Below are 23831 nucleotides of genomic sequence, written 5' to 3' on the forward strand. Positions count from 1 at the left end.
CTTTCTCTCTCCTGGTGGAGGTGGGCTCACTCTCGATTCCCATTTCAGACTGCAACCATATTAGGTAGCTGCATTGAAATTCCCTCAGACTTCTACTGTTCTATGCAGTCGACAGACTTGGTAAGTCAATTAAGATATCTACAAGGGTGAAACTAATTGAAAGAGAATTATTTTCCCACCTTAAAAAATGGGAAACATTTTTACCATAGAAGGAATTTAGTCTATGTTTGATAACACATTAGGCAGTTTTAAAATGGAACAGTAAAATGGGGGGATAGTCAATGTTGATGGGATGTACATAGCATCAATTATGAATATTATTTGTCTGATAATTTTTATTTAGCATTAAAAAGGTTGGTCAATTTAAGAGACACGATAAAAGCTTGAGAAAAACCTATTAAAATGAATCATAGAGAAATTCAGACCCAGACAGAAGAATTTAAAAGTAAACCTAATTCAGGATTGACTTTAGAAAAACCTGTTACAATCAATTATAGAAAAGTTCAGAACCAGACAGAAAATTTAAAGGTGAAATTATTTCAGGACTAAATTATATGGTTACAGAGAGACTGCTTGTTTTCAAACAACCAAACTTAACCTATCCAGCAACTTTACAGGAACTACCTGCCCAAGGGCATGTACAAGCTAAATGACTCCATTGGAAATGTTAGATTTAAGGAGATTTAAAGAAGCTATAGTAGCATATGGCATGCATACTCTATTTGTAAAGCCAATGTTAAACTCATGGTCAACTTATAATAGAGTTATCCCTCAGGACTGGAAAGAATTAATTACAGCCTGGATCAAAATTACAATGAAGAACTTGTTTTAAAGAGTAAGCTAAAACAATAGAACAACAATGTAGGACTAGAGGTGTGTAAATTTCCCAGGATCAGCTTCTTGGAGAGGGCGATTATGCTGTTATACAAAGACAATGCTTATATGATAACCAAATCTTAATTCTACACCACATAGCAGCCATGAATGAGTGGGACACAACTGAGGAAGAAGGAAAAATAATTGAGTCATTACAAAAGTCATACAAGGTTTTCTTACAAAGGCTGTCTTCAGAAGCTAGACAGATAATAATTGAATCTTTGGCTTTTGAGAACATGAATGCAGCATGCAAAAGAATAATCAAGCCATTAAAGGGCAGACCAGCACCCCTGGAAGATTGGATCAAGGATACAATTAATATTGAGTCTCATGACCATGATGATAGGTGGATAGGAGAGGTGATGTCAAAAGCTTTGAGGAAAAATAATAATGTCATATGTTTTAGTTGCAGAAAACAGAGTCATTTGAAAAGGGACTATAAACAGGGCATTCCTGGAAACAAGGGTTATTCAAGAAATAATGATAACAGAATGCTCCTCCCTTCAGTTTTATGGAGAAGGTGTGGTAAGGGTAAACTTTGGATCAATGAATGTAAATCAACAAGGGACAGAGAATGTAATCCTTTGCCTCTGCTGTCAGGAAACTCCCAGGGGGCCTCGCACAGGCCCCCATGGCAAAATCAATTCAGACTTTTCCTGCCATCAAAGAAGATACCACTTCTCAGAGCAATTAAATAACCAAATGCTTATTGGAATAAATCAGGCTGCTTAGACTAATGGAAGAGCTGTAGCAGAGAGAAGAGGAAATTCAGGAGAAATTATTGCTGTGGATATCGCTCTGTATAAATAAACTCTGATTGGCCAATAGCCAGACAGGAAGTATAAGCGAGACTAACAGAGAGGAGAATTGAGAAAACAGGAAGGGAAGGGAGAGATTGCCTGGAGCCGCCACCAGGACAAGGAAGTTGTAAGGTACTGATAAGCCATGAGCCACGTGGCAAAGTATAGATTAATAGAAATGGGCTAAATATAAGAGTAAGAGCTAGACAATGATAGGCCTGAGCTAATGGCCAAGCAGTTTAAATAATGTAAGAGTCTGTGTGTTTTTTTTTTTTTTAATAAGTGGGCTCTGGGAGTGGCAGGACTTGGCGGAAGCTAGAGAGAAATTCTCCAGCTACAAATCATAAAGCAAATTTTTTTGGCAAACTTCTCTAAATGAATAAAGAACAAAATTAAAAATACAAATAAATAATGTTCTCTTGGAAGGTTTTGTAGACATTGGTGTGGATTTTACAATAATTGCACAAAAATTTTGGCATCCAAATTGGCCTCTTCAGGAGGTAAATGTTCAGCTGCTAGGGCTTGGAACATTATCTCAAGTGAAACTGAGCACAAGATGGCTCAAATATATAAGGCCAGAAGGACAGAGAGAAAAATTAAAGCTATATGTAGCTAATATAGCTCTGAATTTATGGGGCCATGATCTATTACAATGGAATACTCAGATTAATATTCCTCCAACCTCAGAAACAAACCATAAACTAACACATATTTCTGAGAGAAATATTAGGAGATATTATTATAAAGAGTGGTCACCAGCCATCCAGATTGCACAAGAACAGGGCACAACAACTGCTGATCTTTCAAAGACACCAACAGACTTACCTTTAAAATGGTTAACAGACAAACTGGTATGGGTTCAGCAACGGCATTTAATAACAGAGAAACTTCAGACTTTGGAAGAGCTCGTACAAGAACAGTTAAATGTACAGCATATTGAAGAATCAACCAGCCCTTGGAATTCTCCTGTATTTGTTATTGAAAAGAAATCTGGTAAATGGAGAATGGTAACAGACCTAAGAGCAATCAACAAGGTAATTCAGCCAATAGGCTCTCTAAAATCTGGAATTCCTTTGCCTACATTGTTACCTAAAGGATGGCCTCTTATAGTTATCGATTTAGAAGACTATTTCTTTTCAATACCCTTACAAAAAAAAAGACAGAGAAAGATTTGCCTTCATGATGCCTACTTATAATAATTGTCAGCCGGTCAAAAGACATCAATAGAGGGTTCTCCCACAGGGAATGTTATATAGCCTAACTCTGTGCCAATATTTTGTACAACAGCCACTGGAAGTAATATGCAAACAATTTCCTAAATCTATAATTTATCATTACTTGTATGATATTTTACTAGCTGATTCAAATACAGATACTTTAGAAAGAATGTTTGAAGAAGTAGAGAAAATTATGCCTTGTTTGGAATTACAAATTGCTCCTGGAAGATACAAAGAGGAGATTCTATTAATTATTTAGGATATAAAATAGAGCTACAAAAAATTAGGCCCCAAAAGGTGCGAATTAGGAGAGATCAATTACAGACTCTTAATGATTTTAAGAGATTATTTAGAGACATTTCTCATCTATGAACTGTTTTTTGGGAAAAAATGATGAACTGGGTAATTTGTTCAAAACCTTAGAAGGTGACAAGGACTTAAAAATCCAAGAGAATTATCAGCTGAAGCTGAGAGAGAATTGGCCTTGGTGGAAAAGAAAGTACAGGAAGGACATGTTTATCATGTAGATCCAAAGTTGGATTACATTTTGGTTATTTTACCCTCTAAGCATTCTCCTACAGGAATTTTAGTACAGAGGTAAGATATTATATTGGAATGGATATTTCTACCAAATAAACAAAGTGAAAAATAATTATGGAAAAGATCTCTGACTTGATTTTAAAAGGAAAATTGAGACTTTGTCAATTAGCAGGAATAGACCCAGAAGAAATTGTAGTACCTTTAACTAAGGATGAAGTTGACAAGTTATGAACAGAAAGTGAACCTTGGCAAAGAGCTTGCAGTAATTTTTTTGGAGACATTAATACCAACTATCCCAAAACTGATAGAATTCAACTTATAAAGAGAACTCATTGGATTCTGCCTTGAATTGTTAAGGAAACACCCATATCTGGAGCCCATACATTTTATACAGATGCAATCAAACAAGGAAAGGCAGGTTACAAATCAGAAAATTTAAGTAAAGTGGTTCAAAGTCCTTATAATTCAGTTCATAAATCAGAATTGTATGCTATTCTGTTGGTATTAATGGATTTTTCTGAACCCTTCAACATAGTTACTGACCCTCAGTATGCTGAAAGGATGGTATTACATATTAAGACTGCAGAATTTGTCTCTGATGAGTCAGAATTAACTTTGTTATTTATTCAGTTACAAGTTATAATCAGAAATAGGAAGCATCTTTTATACATAACTCACATCCGATACAATATGAGTCTGCCAGGCCCTCTAGCACAAGGTAATGATAAGACTAATAAATTATTGATTGGAAATGTGCTGGAGGCCTCAAAATTACATAAAAAAATCATGTTAATAGTAAAGTTTTAAAAAAGGATTTTCCCATATCCTAGCACAAAGCCAAGGAAATGTCCTACTTGTTCTTTTCACAATCAGACTCTACTACCAGCAGGATGTAACCTAAAGGGTACTCAAAAGAATGAAATCTGGTAGAAGGATGTATTTCACTTTGCATAATTTGGAAAACTGAAATATGTACACCACACCATTGGTACTTACTTAGGATTTCAATTGGCGACGGCTCTGAGTTCTGAAAAGGCTGATTCTGTAATCACACATTTGCTAGAAGTTATGGCCATCATGGGTATACCTACACAAATTAAAACTGACAATGCTCCAGCATATGTCTCTGATAAAATGAAACAGTTTTTTTTTTTTTTGCTTTTTTACAATATAAAACATACTACAGATATAACACATAATCCTGCAGGCCAAGCAGTCATAGAAAGATCAAATTGATCTCTAAAGGATATGATAAATAAACAGAAAGCAGTAACCAAAAAAAAACCAGAAATAGATTACATAATGCTCTATTAACTTTGAATTTTCTCAATGCTAATGAGAAAGTAACAAGAGCTGTGGAAAGACATTGGATAATAGAAAAAAAACTACAGAATTAAATCAGCTTATAAACTTTAAGGATGTGCTGACCTCAGAATGGAAACCAGGATATGTGTTACATTGGGGATGAAGTTTTGCTTTTGTTTCCACAGGAGAAAAAAGTTATGGATACCATCAAAATTGATAAAAGTTCAATTTGAACAAGAGAGATTTCTTACTTAGAAGAGGTGATAGTTCATTGACCAGCATGACTATCCAATTTTAACTTATATCATTAACAAATGCTTTTCTTTTAATCAGATATAACTCGCCAAAAGTGAACCTCCAAAAGTTAGGCTTGGGGAAGAGTTTTTGTATTTGTCTTTCAGGAGAAGGAAAGCTAAGCAATCTGAAGAACACTAGACAAATGAGACATCTGAAGAAAAAGGACACATCATTCAGAAAAAAAAAATGTCCCAAGTAAAAAAGTTAATTGGCCTATTGGTATATAACGTATAAAAGTTCATAAGTCTTCCGAAGTGTTTGTTTCTGCTCTTCTCTACAGACACTTAAAACAAATGGTCTTTATGTAGTCTCAGTTCAATTAAAAACTAAAATTGGTTTTGGAGTTGGAGAATGGTTCTCTCCTTCTCTAAACCAAGCATGTTTGTTAAAAGGAAAATGAAAAATCTCTGTATCATGTCAGAAGAAAGAGGCATTTGATATGGGACAGAAGAAAACCAAAATTAAGGGACTATTCCATTGCCACTAATCTCAATTCTTTGGTTGCATTTTGATTCTGTAAACTTTTCTTAAGGTGTAGCTGGAGAGCTTCTCTCCAGTTCCCACAAAGCCTCCACAGTCCTACAACCCATGTATAAAATAATCACTCAGACGCTTATATTACTTATAAACTGTATGGCCATGGCAGGCTTCTTGTTATCTACCTTTTTATCTTAAATTAACCCATTTCTATTAATCTATAAGTTGCCACGTGGCTCCTGGCTTACTGGTACCTTACATCTTGCTTGTCATGGCAGTGTCTGGCAGTGTCTCTCTCTCTGCCTTCCTGTTCTCTCAATTCTCCTCTCTGTTAGTCCCCCCTATACTTCCTGCCTGGCTACTGGCCAATCAGTGTTTTATTTATTAACCAATCAGAGCAACACATTTGCCATACAGAACATCCCACAGCATTAAGGTATGAATTTAATATGAAAATTTATAAGATTAGTTATATATATATATATATATATATATATATATATATATATATATATATATCTTTGGTTATGATATTAATGGTCTAAGAGAGTACTAACCAATTCTAGAAATAAAGGGCTTCATTTAGCTGTCTATACATGTTTTTGTGTTGGAGTCTGTATCAGTTTTCTGCAGGGAATCAGACTAGGCCTATCAGTGAATTTGAAGTCTCCAGAAAGATGGTGGGGCCCTCAAGGACGATTCCACAAGGAAAATAATAATACCACTAAGCTGATACATATCACTCAAAAACCACCTTTGGACTACAAACTGCTGAGGACAATTTTGAGATGGCTAGCTGATGTGATCCAGCCTCACAAACTATTTGAGCAAGGACTTGAGATAATCCCTGTTCTTTTGCATTATTCAGAGACCGGTCAACAAATGATACAGCAACCTCTCCTAGGACTTGAAAATTAACCCAAAAATTTTCTTTTCAGGATCCCCTAAAGATGCCTTTGCCCATAAATGCAGGAGGCAATTTTAAGAACACAATGCCCACATTCCCAAGAGGTGGGGTGGCGTGGGTGGTTTTTGGTCCTTCTGTGGGTTTTGGGTTTTGGATAACTGTCATTGTTTAGGATGGCAGGTTACAAATTGTTATTGTTAATGGTCAGGAAAGAGGCTAAACAAAGAAGATTAGATTTAAGGTTCTTGTTTGAAAAAAAGAAAAGGAAAGAAAAAAGGATATAGATAAGTGGTAGATTATTTCTCTACTCTGAAAAAATATAGAAATGATAGAATGAAAGGTAGATTATTAAATCTACTTGAAAAGAAAAAAGAGAGGATATACACATGATATCAGTAAAAAGGTAAATTATTGAATCTACTTTTAAAAGGCAACTACTAGTTTAAAATATTTTACATTGGATTAGATTTTTGTATATTGTATACAAATTATGTATATTGATACAAATTTGAGATTGATTTTATTAGAAAATACTGTATTATAATTCTTATCTTGTTCAGGATATTGTACCTATACTGTTCATTTAACAATATAATGCAATTTGCTAACCTTTAATGTTATTATTACCAACTGTTAAGATACAAATAAATGAGCCGGGCGGTGGTGGCGCATGCCTTTAATCCCAGCACTCGGGAGGCAGAGCCAGGCGGATCTCTGTGAGTTCGAGGCCAGCCTGGGCTACCAAGTGAGTTCCAGGAAAGGCGCAAAGCTACACAGAGAAACCCTGTCTCGAAAAACCAAAAAAAAAAAAAAAAAAAAAAAAAAAAAAAAAAAAAGATACAAATAAATGAAAGTTAGTAGTTAGTCATTAAAATTGAACTTGTAGTCACATTAGGTACATTTTCAAGGTCAAGCAGTGATATATTTTAGACAGATCATCTTCAAACCCTTCAGAGATCTACAGAATATGGCCTTTAAAATGTTTAAATAACATAGATTTTTTTTTCTTTTTTTATGACTATGAAACATATCTGCTCCTGGCAGCACCAATCTACTTCAGAGAAGTTAAGGGCATTGAAGAACCTCCACATGGAGTTAACTTTCACTGTGGCAAAAGTTAGCCACTGGGCAAGAAAGTGCCCTTGCATTGACTACTGACAGAATGCTATCCAAAATGGACAAACAGGGCACAAAACAGAGGACTACCGATCCTTGCCAAGACAAATGTGGTTGAAGCTTTGGCAACCTGAGGCCAGGCCATGGCACCATCGCTGAAGTGGTTTTGCAATCTGGAAAAGGTACAGTGTCCCTTTCTTCAAAGGCAGCTGAAGAGGCAATGGACTGATGGCTTCTGGTGTGCAGTGGAACAGCAGCTGAAACAGTTATTCTTGAAGGAGTAACTAGGCAGACAAAGTCTAACCTCCCAATGGTAGACTGGCATTTAATAAGGAAGATGAAGCCACCCACAAGCCGAGAATAATGGAAAGCTGAATTTCAAGAACATCAGCAATTTCTAGAATTTAAAATCCTGAATCATGACAGAACACTGGTGAAATTCAAGTTTATCTGGAACATGGAATATTTGCACTGACTGAATGTGAGGTTGAGCTGTAGACCTTGTGTACACCCTGTTTCACAAATGAGTCTTTCAGACATGCTAAGCCTGTAGGCCTGTAGGCTGAAGATGATGCCCCAATGTTCAGAGAAACCTCAGGTGACTGTCCAGGAAGCTGGCTATTTCTGTCATAACTAATATTTTTGGAAGTCACTTGTTTTCACTTCCTGTTTTACTAGGTAATATTATTTCCTTTTCTGGCCTCTGAGGGAGTTGAAGATTAGATAGTTAGATTTATAGTTTTTCTTGTTAAGAACTTCAGAAGAGAAACTCACTAAGAGGTGTTAAGTGTATAAGTTAGAAAGACATCATAAGATAGGTTTCTGTTGGTAATATAAGTTAGAATAGAAAATGAATTAGGTACATTTTGGACTTACCAAAATAGGATAGATAATGGAATATTTTCTCTGAATTTGTCAAATGCAAATGCACTAGACATTTTGATGCACTTATTACTTCTATACATTGTATATAGTTATCGTACATATTGTATACAGTTTTTCTTATATTAGTTACAACTTTTTTATTAGACAAAAAAGGGGAAATGTGGTGATATTTTATTTGTGCTGAAATGTGGTGATATTTTATTTGAGCTTTAATAAATAAAGTTTGGCTGTAGATCAGAGGAAAAAGGCCAGCCATTATAAATAAACAAAGAAGTCAGGGAGTGGTAGCACATGCCCTTAATCCTATCACTTAACAGGCAGGATCCCTATGTGTTCAAGGCCACACTAGAGAACAGAGCCAAATGTGGTGACATACGTCTTTAATCCCAAAAGCAACCATAGAAGTCTGGAGGTCTGTACAGACAGACAGAAAGTGACAGAGCTGTGTAGGAAGAGGAAATGATGTAGCTATCATAAGAGAGCCAATGAGAGAACAGAATAAAAAAGGCATATAAATGTGAGTATATAGGAAAATGTTCTCTTTGGAAGCTGCAGAGTTGGTGAGGTGAGGTTAGCCTGTCTTTTGTCCTATTCCTCTGTTCTTTTTCTCAGGCTTTAACCCAAATTCCTTGCTCCATGTTTTTTATTTATTAAGACCATTTAGAAATTTGTCTACAACCAACTCTTCTTTTCACTTATTCTTTATATGTCTACATCAATAATTTTAAACCTGAGAGTTAGTCTTTGGAGGTAATATTTCTTCCTATTTTAAAGCATTTAATTATATCATTAAGTTATTATTAAGTGATATCTACTTGTTTTTGATGTGGACAGTTCATGCTATGAACTTTCCTCTTAGAACTACCTTCATTGTGACCTACAAATTTTAGAACGTTGTGTTTTCATTTTTATTCTATTTTTAAAATGTTTTTAAATTTTCATCTTAATTTTTTTGTTGACCTAGTTTTCATTCAGTGCTGATTTATTTAGCTTTCCTGATTTTATGTACTCCCTAATGTTTCTATTATTATTGATATTTTGCTTTAATTCATGATGATAAGGTAGAATGCCAGGTGCTATTTAAAGTGTCCTATATTTGTTAATTTGTATTTGAACTAATATATCATCACTTATAAAGAAAGTTCTAGGGGCTGCTAAAAAGAAATTATGTACTTCAGGATTTGTATAGAATGTTCTGCATATATCTGTTAAGTCCATTTCTTTTATAATGTTATTTAACTCTAAGATTTCTCTGTTTAATTTTTGTCTGGAAGATCTTTCTTTTAGCACAGGTAGCTTACCGGGGTATGTAGCTTGAGTTTTCCTGCCTGGCCCACAGTCAGGATATATCTCTTTCACCTGCCAGTCCCACAGCCTCTCAGACCCGACCAAGTAAACACAGAGACTTATATTGCTTTCAAACTGTATGGCCATGGCAGGCTTCTTGCTAGCTGTTCTTATAGCTTAAATTAATCCATTTCCATTAATCTATACCTTGCCACATGGCTCGTGGCTTACCGGCATCTTCCCATGCTGTTTGTCATCGTGGCAGCTGGCAGTGTCTCTCTGACTCAGCCTTCCACTTCCTAGCTTTATTCTCCTCCTTGCCCCGCCTATACTTCCTGCCTAGCCAACGGCCAATCAGTGTTTTATTGATTAATTAGCAACACATTTGCCATACACCCCACAGCACTTCCCCCCCCTTTTTTTTTTTCAAAAAGGAAGGTTTTAACCTTAACAAAGTAAAATTACATATAATTTGGGAATTTGGGCGTAGCTTCTCTTACTACTTCCTGCTGGAAGGGGGCGCTGTATCTTATGGGGAAACAAAGAAAATTTTAGAATTATGGAATAGTCCATGAGGCTGTATCGTCTGAGCCAGATGCCTTCAAACCATTCTGGATGTTGGATCATCTGGGCCATGGTGTCATCGGAGACCTTCAGGGGGTCTTGGCTGGTCAAACCTGATGTATCTTAATCTTGAACAAATCCATAGCCTCTGGCTTTCTGTGGGAACAAAAGCAGAGTCTCCTTTCCAAAGTAACATATCCTTACATCCAAATTTTGAAGTCAAGGTATCTTTAAAATATACATTTTGGCATAACTCAACAGCTTTTACAATCAAATGTTTTTCTGCAGTTAAAAATCCCAAAGACAACACAATCCAGATTCTCTGTGTAAGATCCATTTTTACGTGGCTTATTTTTTATACTACCTTTACTGTCTCTTTAATGACTTTATTTTTTAAAACTATGTATTTGTTTCTTTATATAACTGTATATATTCCTTTTTCTTTCTCTTTCAAGCCTATGTACATTTTTACACACATTGTAAACTATTACATCTGAATCTGTCTTATTGTGAATCTATCACTTTAAACTGCAGCAGCTGTGGCTGCTGGCTCCGCCCACCTCAGCTTCCCAACATGGCTACGTTTACCAGCAGCTCTGGGAGCTATCGTGGGTCTATGCTTTTATCCAAGCAGCGTGTAGCCCAGAAACCTCTTTTTTTGTTTTGTACTGTCAAAGTCTAAATCCACCATGCAGCTTAATGTGCCACTTGCAGAGGCCTGATTCCCACCATACTGCAGGTTGAGCATGCACGCCAGGAACCCACCAGTAGCTGAAAACAGCAGCTGCCACTCATTTGAGAGAGACAATTAGGAAGCTGTTTTTAGCTCCGTTTTAGAATCTTTTTTCTCAGTTTTTAGGTGGAAACTCTTGCCACCACGTTGGACGCCATTTGTAGCTTGAGTTTTCTTGCCTGGCCCACAGTCAGGATATATCTCTTTCACCTGCCAGTCCCACAGCCTCTCAGACCCGACCAAGTAAACACAGAGACTTATATTGCTTTCAAACTGTATGGCCATGGCAGGCTTCTTGCTAGCCATTCTTATAGCTTAAATTAATCCATTTCCATTAATCTATACCTTGCCACATGGCTCGTGGCTTACCGGCATCTTCCCATGCTGTTTGTCATCGTGGCAGCTGGCAGTGTCTCTCTGACTCAGCCTTCCACTTCCCAGCTTTATTCTCCTCCTTGCCCCGCCTATACTTCCTGCCTAGCCAACGGCCAATCAGTGTTTTATTGATTAATTAGCAACACATTTGCCATACACCCCACAGCAGGGGTACCTGCCAAGTATGGTACTTACGGGATTCCTGGAAGAGGGTCTAGGGTAAAGGAAAAATTCCAAAAGATGGGAGACGAACTAGCTTAAATGGCTGAGTAGGTTGGTAAACGGAGAATTATGGGGACCTTGTGTTCATACTACATGTCATAGTGAATCCAAAGAGTGTGATTGTAGGTTGGAAAGATCGGATAAGGGAGGCAGTAGTGGTGGGTATAGTAGTATCCTAGGAAGTCTTCGATGATGAAGTAAAGTACATGTAGCTTGCCTGGGTCCCTGCCAAGTTTGATGATTATGGGATTTCTAGAAGAGAGTGGGTCTTCAGCCTGCAGTTGGCAGGGAGTCAAAAAAGGAATGGAGATATCCTGGGAGGAATGGCTGAGGTGGAGTAAGAATTATTGGGGCCCAAGATATCTGTTTTTATTAATATCATTATCCTCTTAGTACATGATATTTGATGTGACTTCTTTGCGTAAGACAGTCTTTTTATATAACGTATCTTCTCTTGATAATTATCTTACTGTCATATAGTAGTATAAATATTTGTGACATAATTTTCAATACATAAACAATTAACACATATATTCTTATATAAATACCACTTCAGAAGTTAAAATGGAGCAACGTTTCTAAAAGTTACCCTTGAATATAAGAACAAGGTCCTACCCCAAAACAAATCAGCTCATGCGTTATCTTATGGAAGGAAGGTGTAGAATTTTACTTTTCTTCGATTTTCTGAAAATATTTTTTATTTGATTTAAGGATCTATCCAACAAGATCTATAGATAACCACAAAGCTGCACTTCTCACCCAGTTGCTGAATCTCATCCTTATTAAAAAGCTTCCAGTCTTATTGCCATCAAACTAGTAAGTTTAATTATTTCAAAGTTTTCCTAAAACATAGGTTCTATTTATTACTTTATCTTAATTATAATTGTAATTGTGTATGTAAATGTATTTTGGTAGAGATTTTCCTTTAAATTCTATATGTGAAAGGACAAAAACTCAAAAAATTTTATCAGGCTACCATACATATGCCTGTGGAAATGGAAAAAAAAAAGAAAACTCTGGAGAATAGATTTTTTAAAAAGTAGTTTAGAGAATTAGGAGTGGACTCTTCAGGTAGAATGCCTGAGTAGGAACTAGAAAAGACATAATACAACTAAGATGCTGAGTGGCAAAATAGCTCAGTAGGTAAAGGTGCTTGCTGTTCAAATTCATTCATATCCATCATGTACTATTACACAATAATAAATAAATAAGGAAGAAAGAAATTAGCATGAAATAAGTAAAATCATAACAAACTATTATATTGAACAGAAATAAATTTGTAAATTGATTAAATATTGTAGAAAATGAATAGATAGTTTGTTTATGGTCTTAAAATAGCACTATGTAGTGAAGTATATGAAATTAAATATCATTACACTCGTTTACTGCAAAATAATGTGAAATCCTTTTGATAGGAAAAAAACATTCATTCTTTCCTTAATATCAAACATTCATAAACATTAAATTAAGTCTTAAGTTGAAGGAAAAGATGATCATGCAATACAAACTCAAGTCTATTAATACACAAAATGCCTGTTGAATAGTTAGAGGAAAGAAATTTATTAGTAGAGGTGAATTCAAGATATAAAGTTTCCTCAGGTCTCCTTTATCAGACAATGGTTCATAAAGTACAGCTTACCTATCCATAAATTCTAGAGTAGTTCATGAAAGGTAGACATGAGAAGAAATGCAAGCCATGCTAATTCCCCAAATTTATACATAATTGATATCAGAGTATTTATATTTTTCTTTTACCCATCACTGTTTTTTATCAAAAACAAACCAAAACTTCTGGGCTGGGGTGAGGCTTCTAGATAAATTTTGATTGGCTTACTGATCTTGTGAAGGTTTTATACAGCTAGCTGGAGCTGCTGTGAGCCCATGAGTATAATGGACAGAGGCCACTTTTCCAGAGAATTCCTCCCCAAACTCTGGCTCTTGCCATTTTTCCACTGCCTCTTCCAGTAAGGTCACTGAACCTGGTCTGGAGAAGCTGATAGAGATTTCTCACTTGGGGATGAGTAGGCTATAGTTACTTACTCTTTATACTCTGACTACTAATGATTCTCTATGTAAACCACTGTGTACTGGAATAAGAAAATTTCCTAATTAAGGATGAGAGCTGCAGTAATCTATGGGTATAAAATAAAAATATAAAGCCTTTAGAAAGTAACTTTTTGCTAAATCTGATTAACAATATAAGACTGAGTAAGAGTTCCAATCAGAAAGTTGCTGATTAACTCCATAGCAATCATACTACCAATGTATCAATAGGTATATTTTGTCACACTGATTGTTACTTTGGCTCCTCTGGTTGACAACAGAGTAGGAGTATTGATAGTTTTTCTTCTCTACCAGCTTGTAATACCTTTTGATGCCAAGAAAGTTTATTGTTGCTGTTGGGCAGAGAGACAGTCAATTTTTGTCAGGAGTGAGGTCTCTAATATGTTTAGAGTTATGAAGAAGCACAGAAATGACACATCTACATGCTTTCTGAAAGACTAAAATACTGTCTTATTAGGAAGTGAAACATTCCTCTATTTAATAAAGCTTTATCTCCCTCTCTCTCAGTAGTATCTAGCATGTCTTCTCCTGACCAAGGAAACGATACAGCTGAAAATGCTCTCAAAAATGCTGAAATTGAGCAACCAAATGCCTGTGAGACAGAGAAAGAACTTCCACTTGCTGATGCCAACACAATTTCTCAGGTGGAAACCAATGAATCAGGCAGGGAGCTAAACTCATCAATCTCCCAAGAAGATATGTGTCCTCAAGCAACAGAAAATAGCCAGTCTGAAGCAGAGAAGACTCAAAATGATCCACCAAATGAAGAATTAACAGAAGACACTCTTCTACTACAGATACCTATTCCAAGAAAGCTGACATTTCCTAGGTTAAGATTGTTTAGCATTATCTATCTCTCTATCCCACAACCACAAATTTATGAAAACAAGCCCTTATCAGATAAAACAATGTTCTACCCAGGAAGGATGGAGATGAAAATGAGTGATTGTTTTCCTAATTCCACATGTGACAAAATGGTACATTCTCATTCCCTGCAACAGCAGGTCCCGTTTATTCATTTTGATGAGATAAATAGGATGATTATTTACCTGTTGTGCAGGAGAAATTTCTCTCCACCTGAACATTGTCTACATAACACATGGGTAAAGCATAAATATGTAGCCATTCTTTCTGACCCAAATGTTCTCAACAACATTGAAAGGAATATTGTTTTTGGAAGGCCTTTGAGAGTGTACTACTACCACCCACTTATTGAAAGATTGACTCAAAGAAAAACTAGTAAGTCCTATCAAAACAACAATGGAAACCACCCTGCTGTGAGGCCAAGATTCTACCTGCCACAGTTCCCAACCCAGAACATTGTCCATAGAAAATATTTTAAAAATATTTGGAGAACTTGTCACAAACTGAAACTAGTAATCATAACCTACAAGAACAATTGGAAATATCTTTGTTCCATCTGTGGGTGTACTTTCGACAACTTTCAAGATTTTAAACATCATTTCTGTAACTTTTCTGGAAATTAAAGTAGGATTATCACTCTCTTTTTTAAATTTTAAATTCTAAAATTTAGTAATGTTAATATTCATCTGAAACAATATCTTGTGATCTATAAATTTAGTATGGTTCCATTACACTGCAAAACTGAATACAAACTATGTGCTACAGTAAACATTTCGGGGAAGAGAATTAACCTTCATATTTATCATTGGAATATGAAGCTGTTTATTTACACTGAGTCAGCAACTAAACCAAGATGATGTTTGCAACTCCCTTGACATCTATTTCTGCTGATAGAAGTATTGTTACTGGCCACAAATTAAACAATATCCTGGTAAAGATAGCAACAGAGAGATAGACAAAGTCATACCAGGGACTTCTAGAGATTCTGCGCAATGAAATATTTGGTTCCCTCCAAAATTCAATAAAATCATAATAATGACATTGCAAATGTTACTGCAGTTTTTGTAGCTAGATATGAATAAATGCCATGAGAAACACATTATTGCAAATACAACATATCTATACATTAGTGACAGTCCAACAGATAAGTAATATATAACATATGACCTTCTAATTGAAGTGAAATGGCTTGTGATATAAGTGAAAACTATTAAGTACTAAACTTATACAACACAAAACTATGAACTATTTCTGGTCTTGATTATCTCCTTCACTGAAGGCCACAACCAGCATCCAAATTTTATACTTGTAACATTCCAAATGTTTACAGACTCTCTTATCTTTCTACTTATAGCTCAATATCTGTGTCTTTTCTTTCCTTTTATCTAAACTTGTAAGGATTAAATAACTATTTGGTTCTAAATACATATTACATCTAATATACAATCTATATGGAAATATATTCACATAGGGCTAAAGAAAAAATAATTTATAAATATACAACACATTATCTGATATACTATTATATTTGTGTATTTATATTCTATATTATACTTTACCACTTCATAGTTAAGTAAATAATTTTGAGAATCATTTTCTGGAATTTTAAAAATGTGAGCACAAACTAATGTTCACTTTGTACAGTTACTAACATCTACATAGATTACAATAAATATAAACCAGAACAATTAATATACTAAGCACAGAATAACATACATTTGCAGAAGAAATAAGCATATAGAATACTGAACTTGGCAACTTTTTTCTTTTTAATGTTTTCAAAATTTATTAGAATTTCAAACTTTATTTTGTTTTAAAAGTTTATTTTGCCGGGTGGTGGTGGCACACACCTGTAATCCCAGCACTCGGGAGGCAGAGGCAGGTGGATCCCTGTGAGTTTGAGGCCAGCCTGGTCTACAGAGCTAGTCCAGGACAGGCTCCAAAGCTATAGAGAAACCCTGTCTCAAAAAAACAAAAAACAAAAAACAAAAAAAAAATTTATTTCGTGATCACATTTTCTATGAGCTTGATTTATTTTGTTCAATTGTTATGGGTAATCTGCTTCTTGGCTAGACTGCTTTTTAAATTATATTTTATATACACTTAAAACAAATGTTCAAAAATCAATCAGATTCATTCATATGTATGTGAATAATCCGTTTTGATTTTATTTAGTATATATTAAAAATCACTTGAATGAAGGAAAAATTCCATGAGTTTCTTAAAATCACATTAAAAATAAATTACCAAAATTTGATTTTATTACTCCTAATTGATCCAGATTGTGTCTGATATGATTAGTTTAACAAAAATAGCAATAAACAATTCATGTGAGTTAGTATAAATGAAACAGTTGATAGTGTCTAAGTGTTTCTGCTTTGTGATTTTTGAATTGTTCTATCTGCCTGGGAGAGGAAAGTACACAAATTGTGGATTTATATATGGAAGTTAATATTATGTATATTCAGTAACAAAAATTTCAATTGTATTCCATGTTTAAGTATGAAATTTTGAAATATACTAAAATAAATTTGTAGTCTATAGTGATGTTCTTAAATATAAACATTTTGAAATAGCTAATTAAATCTGTACATTGAAATCATTACACAGTTTTTGCAGAAACCTGTATTTATAATATGTGTTACATCTGTACACTTTTTCAGCCTTGCAAAAACATTTTTGTACTTGAATGTGAAAAAGCAGTTTGATGAAATTTTAACTTTTTCAATTACATGTATTACATGTATGCATAAATACTCACATATATAACAATTTGGCAGTCATAAAATCAAAATAATGTCAAAAGGAAAAACAACAAAAACCTATCTTCTGGTGTTTTCTTAGAATTTTGTTTTGGGGACTTTGGCTAGTATTTTTATTGCTTCTATTTTGATTTTCATGTCATGCATAGTTTCCTTCTTCTGTTTATTTTTTATTGGCACTGTTTAAGGGATTTGTTGATTTCCTCTAATTTTTTGATTGTCTTTTTTTCAATTTCTTTAAGGGAATTTTTTCATTTCCTCTTTAAGGACCTCTGTCATAGTCATAAAGTTGGTTTTAAGGTTATTTTCTTGTGCTTTGGATGGCTTGGAATATCCAGGTCTTGGTATTGATGGGCTCTGCTATATTGTCCTGGCTGTTGTTGATTGTGCTCTTACACTGGTCTTTAGGCATCTGGCTTTGGGATGATTAGTTGTAGTCTCTGATTTCTGAGTTTCTCTTTGTTTAATGGGTACTTTATTCCTTGATTTCTATTTCCTCTTTGATTTTCTGGACTTTCTGCCATGGCTTTCTGGCAGCTGGCATGACTTTGGTCTATTTGGGAATCTCTGTCCAAGTTGGGAGTTGTCCTTCTTTCTGTGTGTTAGCTTGGCCTGCACCTGAGCAGCTGAAATCTGAACAAATTGCTGTGGCTCGTGCCATCTGTGAATGGTATGACCTGTCTGAGTGGTCAGAGTCTTTTGAGATTGGAGGCAGGGCCCAGCAGCACACATGGCAAGGAGCTGGGGATCCACTGGTGTAGGAAGGGTCCCTGGGAACAGAATCCAGGGGAACAGAGTCCAGGGTCTCCAACAAGTCATTTGTTTCAACAAAACAGTGGGAAAACTTGCCAATTTCAAGACAAAGTAAATACTTGACAAAGTTTGTGAACAAGTGGGAAAATGTTTCAACATCAATGTATATAATATTGTTAAATATGAATGGATATAATAAATATGGAGCCCAAAGTAGAGTGCATTTCTGGATTATGATTACAAAGAATAAAAACTACACAACTAGAAATTCACTAGTTCACCAGAAATAAGAATATAACTAATAATACTTTTACATGATTTTTATTGCAAAGCTTGAATAGTGTGAGGCCACAGGAGGATCTGGGGAACTTGTTGCCCAGCTAGATTAGCCAAATTGGAGAGCTCCAGAAAAAAAAAACTATGAATTTATATTGTTTAACTGAGGGTAAATAGGCTACATTTTAATAAACATAAAAGAAAATTAAAGGTTATAGTTTGGTACATAAGTTACCCCAAATCTTTCAATATCATTGTATGATATTTTTCAACTGTTTAGTAATCATTGCTCTATGTTACTTTTTCAGAAAAATATTTGTTCATTATTCATGATGTTTTATTTTTAATTTTTCAATAATCATACTACTTAAAGATATTATACAAATAAAAGAATATGTAGTGCTTGAAAATATGAAATGATACTTATAATGTACAGTTATACAAACATTTTAACATTTCTTTTGAAAAGATAACTATATCCAAAATTTGTGTGGGGTAATAACAAATGAATACTTTCACTGTAATCCATATAGGTAGTCGTTTTCTTGAATTATACAAGTTACCTAATATTCACTACAGATTTACACTTTCCCATAAAAATTCACTAAGATATGTTCACATCACATATAATCTATAAATAATATGTAACTTAACTATGTAATATATATACATACATACATATATATATATATATACAACTAAGAATATATATTTCATTTGTATTGTTCTCTGTTAAATCTGGTGATATTAAGAAAATTAAAATGTGGTTCTTTAGTCAATGTCTCTTAGACTGCAACCTTCATTGCCTAAACACAGGGTTACTGATGGCTGATCACACATAACAGAGAGTCTCACTGTCAGTTTCCTTCAATAAAGGTGTGCTGCCACTCACAGGGTTAATATCTCTTCCCAGAGATAACATATCTCCAATTACTCAGTGATTAGGGGATAGAGAACATGGCCCCTGGCCACACTTTGTGTCATCTCTGAAGTGCCTTCCAACTTATAGGGCTTCCTTGAAATTTTATAGTCTTAACTGTTTTAGATTCAAACCATACCTCTAAGTAGTTAATGCTCCTTTTTCTTTCTCTCACTAGGGACATTTTCAGTGACACATTCCTTTTGTCACACCATCCTGGGCAAAAATCTGGGAACTTAATCTAAGAACATTCTTAACAAATAATGGAGGCACAGACATTTAATAGAGACGAAAAGAGACAGTGCAGCCTAAAGTCAAAATCATTAGCTAAAATGTGATTCAGAGGCATAGACAGGTGTTTTAATAAGAGTAAACCATCTGGGAAATCTGTGATGCATGAAACAGAAGAGGAGAATGGATAATCTTGAACTTTGAAAGTCAATGTAGAAGGTAAAATGTTTGTTAGTAGTTCAGTTTGTTTCCAAAGATATAACAGGCTAATCTAGACATCACTAAAGGCTATTACATATTGAGTATCTTGTTTTTATTTATGTAATTTGTAGCACTTCCTTTATGAATAAAACATATTTACAAACCCATGTATCACCTGATTGTGTAGAAATATATGTAGTTGTGGAAGTATAATGCATTATAACATAATTGGTTTATATATACATTATATTTGCTTTTCCTAGCTTGTACCAAAACTCATAAATAAATGCTTCTTTGCTTAGCTTAATAGCCAATTCAGAAAATTCCATTCTCTTCATTATTCAAATAGTTTAGGTTTAAAATTTCTAGTAAAACCTCATCTAGCAATTCAAAATTCAAAAGTAGAATTTGGAGTTTGCCCAGCTGGTTTTTGGTCTTGCTTTGTCTAGTATTTCATCATTATGCTCCCTTCCTTATGTTTTGAAATGACAATCTATATACTGTGCCATTATATGTTGGAAGTATGTGATTTTATTTTATTTTTTAGGGTGCTACTGTAGCATGAATCTTAAAAGGTCTTCTTAATATAAACAAATCCGGAGCCAGGTATTGGGGTGAACACTGACAGATCAGAGAAACATACAAGCCAGCCAATCTCACATTACCAAATTCCTCAGATGATCCTGTTTCCTCAGACTGGAAACCTCTGTTTCCTCATCCGAGTGGATCTCAGCTGAACTGCTACTCAAAAGCTAAAAGCTTAAAATGGCTCTAGTTCCTGATCCTCATGCCTTATATACCTTTCTGCTTCCTGCCATCACTTCCTGGGATTAAAGGCATGTGTCACTATACCTGGCTGATTCGAGTGTAGCTTTGAACTCACAGAGATCCAGATGGATCTCTGCCTCCTGAATGCTAGAATTAAAGGTGTGTGCTACCACTGCCTAAACCTATGTTTAACATAGTGACTGCTCTGTTCTCTGACTGCCAGATAAGTTTACTGGGGTGCATGATATATATATATACCATATTTCACCTTTTTTGTTTAAGATAAAAAAGTTATAAAAATATAAGAAAAAGTATATACAATAAGTATATACAATACATACAGTCAAGAATCACATTAACAATATCTAGTCCATTCACACTTGACAGATTCAGACAAAAAAACTCCATTATTTAGAATAACAATGTCCAGTCCATTAAAATTTGAAAAATTCAGACAAAAAATTCATTTCTTATCCTAATTAAAACAAGTAGTTTCTTTTAAAAAAGTAGATTCAATAATCTACCTTTTTATCTTACCATATCCATATTCTCTTTTTCCTTTTCTGAGTAGATTCAAAAATCTATTGTTTTATGCTTTTATTTTTATATCTTTTTTAAAAATCTACCTATTATCTTATTATTTCTATACATTCCCTTTTTTCTTTTCAGAGTATATTCAATAATCTACCCTATTATTCTATTATTCTATCTTTTTTTCAGAGTAGATTCAATAATCTACCTCTTATCTATATCTTTTTTCTTTTTCTTTTTTTTTTGACCATTTTCTTTTTTTTCTTTTTTTAAAATTTATAATTTAATTTAATTTTACATATCAGCCACGGATTCCCTTGTTCTCCCCCTTCCAGCCCCCCCTTTCCCCGCCTTCCCCCAAGCCCACACCACATTCCCATCTCCTCCAGGGCAAAGATTCCCCTGGGGATTGAGTTCAACCTGGTGGATTCAGTCCAGGCAGGTCTAGTCCCCTCCTCCCAGGCTGAGCCAAGTGTCCCTGTATAAGCCCCAGGTTCCAAACAGCCAGCTCATGCATTGAGGACAGGTCTCGGTCCCAGTGCCTGGATGCCTCCCAAACAGATTAAGCCTGATCCAGTTGGGGGCTCCTCAGCTACTGGTTGATAGTTCACGTGTTTCCATTTGTTTCGTTATTTGTCCCTGTGTTTTTTTCCAATTTTGGTCTCAACAATTCTTGCTCATACAAACCCTCCACTTTCTCGCTAATTGGACTCCTAGAGCTCCACATGGGGCCTGGCCATGCATCTCTGCATCTGGTTCCCTCAGTTATTAGATGAGGTTTCTAGCACTACAATTAGGGTGTTTGGCCATCCTATCACCAGAGTAGGTCAGTTTGGGCTTTCTCTTGACCATTGCCAGTAGTCTATGCTGGATGTATGGTTATGGATTTCTGTGGCCCTCTCTAGCACTTTGTTTTTTCCTTTTCCCATGTGGTCTTCGTTTATCATGGTCTCTTATTCCTTGTTCTCCCTCTCTGTTCTTGATCCAGCTGGGATCTCCTGCTCCCCTAAGCTCTCTTTCCATCAACCCTTGCCCTTCATTACCCCCATTCACATCCAGGTTGTTCATGTAGATCTCATCCATTTCTCTGTCACTGGCCGATCCCTGTGTCTTTCTTGGGGTCCTGTTTTCTAGGTAGCCTCCCTGGTGATGTGAGTAGCAGTCCAGTCATCCTTGTTCCACATCTAGTATCCTGCTATGAGTGAGTACATACCATGTTTGTCTTTTTTGAGTCTGGGTTACCTCACTCAGGATGATTTTTTCTAGATCCATCCATTTGTCTGCAAACCTCATGATGTCATTGTTTTTCTCTGCTGAGTAGTATTCCATTGTGTATATGTACCTCATTTTATTTATCCATTCTTCAGTTGAAGGGCATCTAGGTTGTTTCCATGTTCTGGCTATTACAAACAATGCTGATATGAACATAGCTGAGCAAGTGCCCATGTGGTATGATTGAGCATTCCTTGGGTATATGCCCAAGAGTGGTATAGCTGGGTCTTGGGGGAGATTGATTCCCAATTTTCTAAGAAAGCGCCATATTGATTTCCAAAATGTTTGTACAAGCTTGCATTCCCACCAGCAGTGGAAGAGAGTTCCCCTAGCTCCACATCCTCTCTAGCATAAGCTGTCTTCAGTGTTTTTGATCTTAGCCATTCTGACAGGTGTAAGGTGGTATCTCAGAGACGTTCTGATTTGCATTTCCCTGATGACTAGGGATGTTGAGCAATTCTTTAGATGTCTTTCAGCCATTTGAGCTTCCTCTGTTGAGAATTCTGTTTAGTTCAATAGCCCATTTCTTAATTGGACTGTTGGGCATTTTGATGTCTAATTTCTTGAGTTCTTTATATATTCTGGATATCAGTCCTCTGTCAGATGTGGGGTTGGTGAAGATCTTTTCCCATTCTGTAGGCTGTCACTTTGCCTTGTTGACCATATACTTTGCTCTACAAAAGCTTCTCAGTTTCAAGAGGTCCCATTGATTGATTGTTTCTCTCAGTGTCTATGCTACTGGTGTTATATTTAGGAAGTGATCCCCCATGCCAATGCGTTTAAGACTACTTCCTACTTTCTCTTCTCTAAGGTTCAGAGTAGCTGGATTTATGTTGAGGTATTTGATCCACTTGGACTTAAGTTTTGTGCACATTGACAGATATGGATCTATTTGCAGCTTTCTACATGTTGATATTCAGTTGTGTCAGCACCATTTGTTGAAGATGCTTTTTTTTTCCATTGTACAGTTTTGGCTTTTTTGTCAAAAATTATATATTCATGGGTATACAGATTAATATCAGGGTCTTTAATTCGATTCCATTGGTCCACATGTCTGTTTTTATGCCAGTACCAAGTATTTTTATTACTGTAGCTCTATTGTAGAGCTTGTGGTCATGGATCATGATGCCTCCAGAGGTTGTGTTATTGTACACGATTCTTTTGGCTATCCTGGGTTTTTTGTTTTTCCATATGAAGTTGAGTATTATTCTTTCCAGGTCTGTGAAGAATTGTGTTTGTATTTTGATGGGGATTGCATTGAATCTGTAGATTGCTTTTGGTAAGATTGCCATTTTATTATGTTAATCCTGCTTATCCATGATCATGGGAGATTTTTCGATTTTCTGACATCTTCTTCAATTTCTTTTTTCAGGGACTTAAAGTTCTTGTCATATAGGTCCTTCACTTGCTTGGTTAGTGTTATCTCAAGGTATTTTATGTCATTTGTGGCTATTGTAAAGGGTGATGTATCTCTGATTTCCTTTTTAGCCTGTTTTTCAATTGTATATGGGAGGGCTACTGATTTTTTTGAGTTGATCTTATATCCTGCTATGTTGCTGAAGGTGTTTATAAGCTGTATCAGTTCCTTG

At 35.3% G+C, this 23831-nt stretch overlaps 1 protein-coding gene across 5 annotated transcripts in view; it reads left to right on the top strand.

Annotated features, from left to right (window-relative positions):
* Window positions 1-15577, top strand: part of Cpxcr1 (CPX chromosome region candidate 1) — a 42204-nt gene extending 26627 nt beyond the window's left edge. For 2 of the 5 annotated variants that reach the window (XM_059250287.1, XM_059250288.1), the window contains 2 exons: window positions 12313-12417; window positions 14173-15577. In XM_059250287.1, coding sequence (XP_059106270.1) covers window positions 14184-15152 — 969 coding nt within the window. In that variant the 5' untranslated portion in view covers window positions 12313-12417; window positions 14173-14183 and the 3' untranslated portion in view covers window positions 15153-15577. The other 3 variants (XM_059250289.1, XM_059250290.1, XM_059250291.1) reach the window with 3 other exon arrangements.
* The last annotated feature ends 8254 nt before the right edge of the window (window positions 15578-23831 follow it).

The sequence above is a fragment of the Peromyscus eremicus genome, chromosome X (genome assembly GCF_949786415.1).
Source record: "Peromyscus eremicus chromosome X, PerEre_H2_v1, whole genome shotgun sequence".
In the NCBI taxonomy this organism is placed as follows: Eukaryota; Metazoa; Chordata; class Mammalia; order Rodentia; family Cricetidae; genus Peromyscus; species Peromyscus eremicus.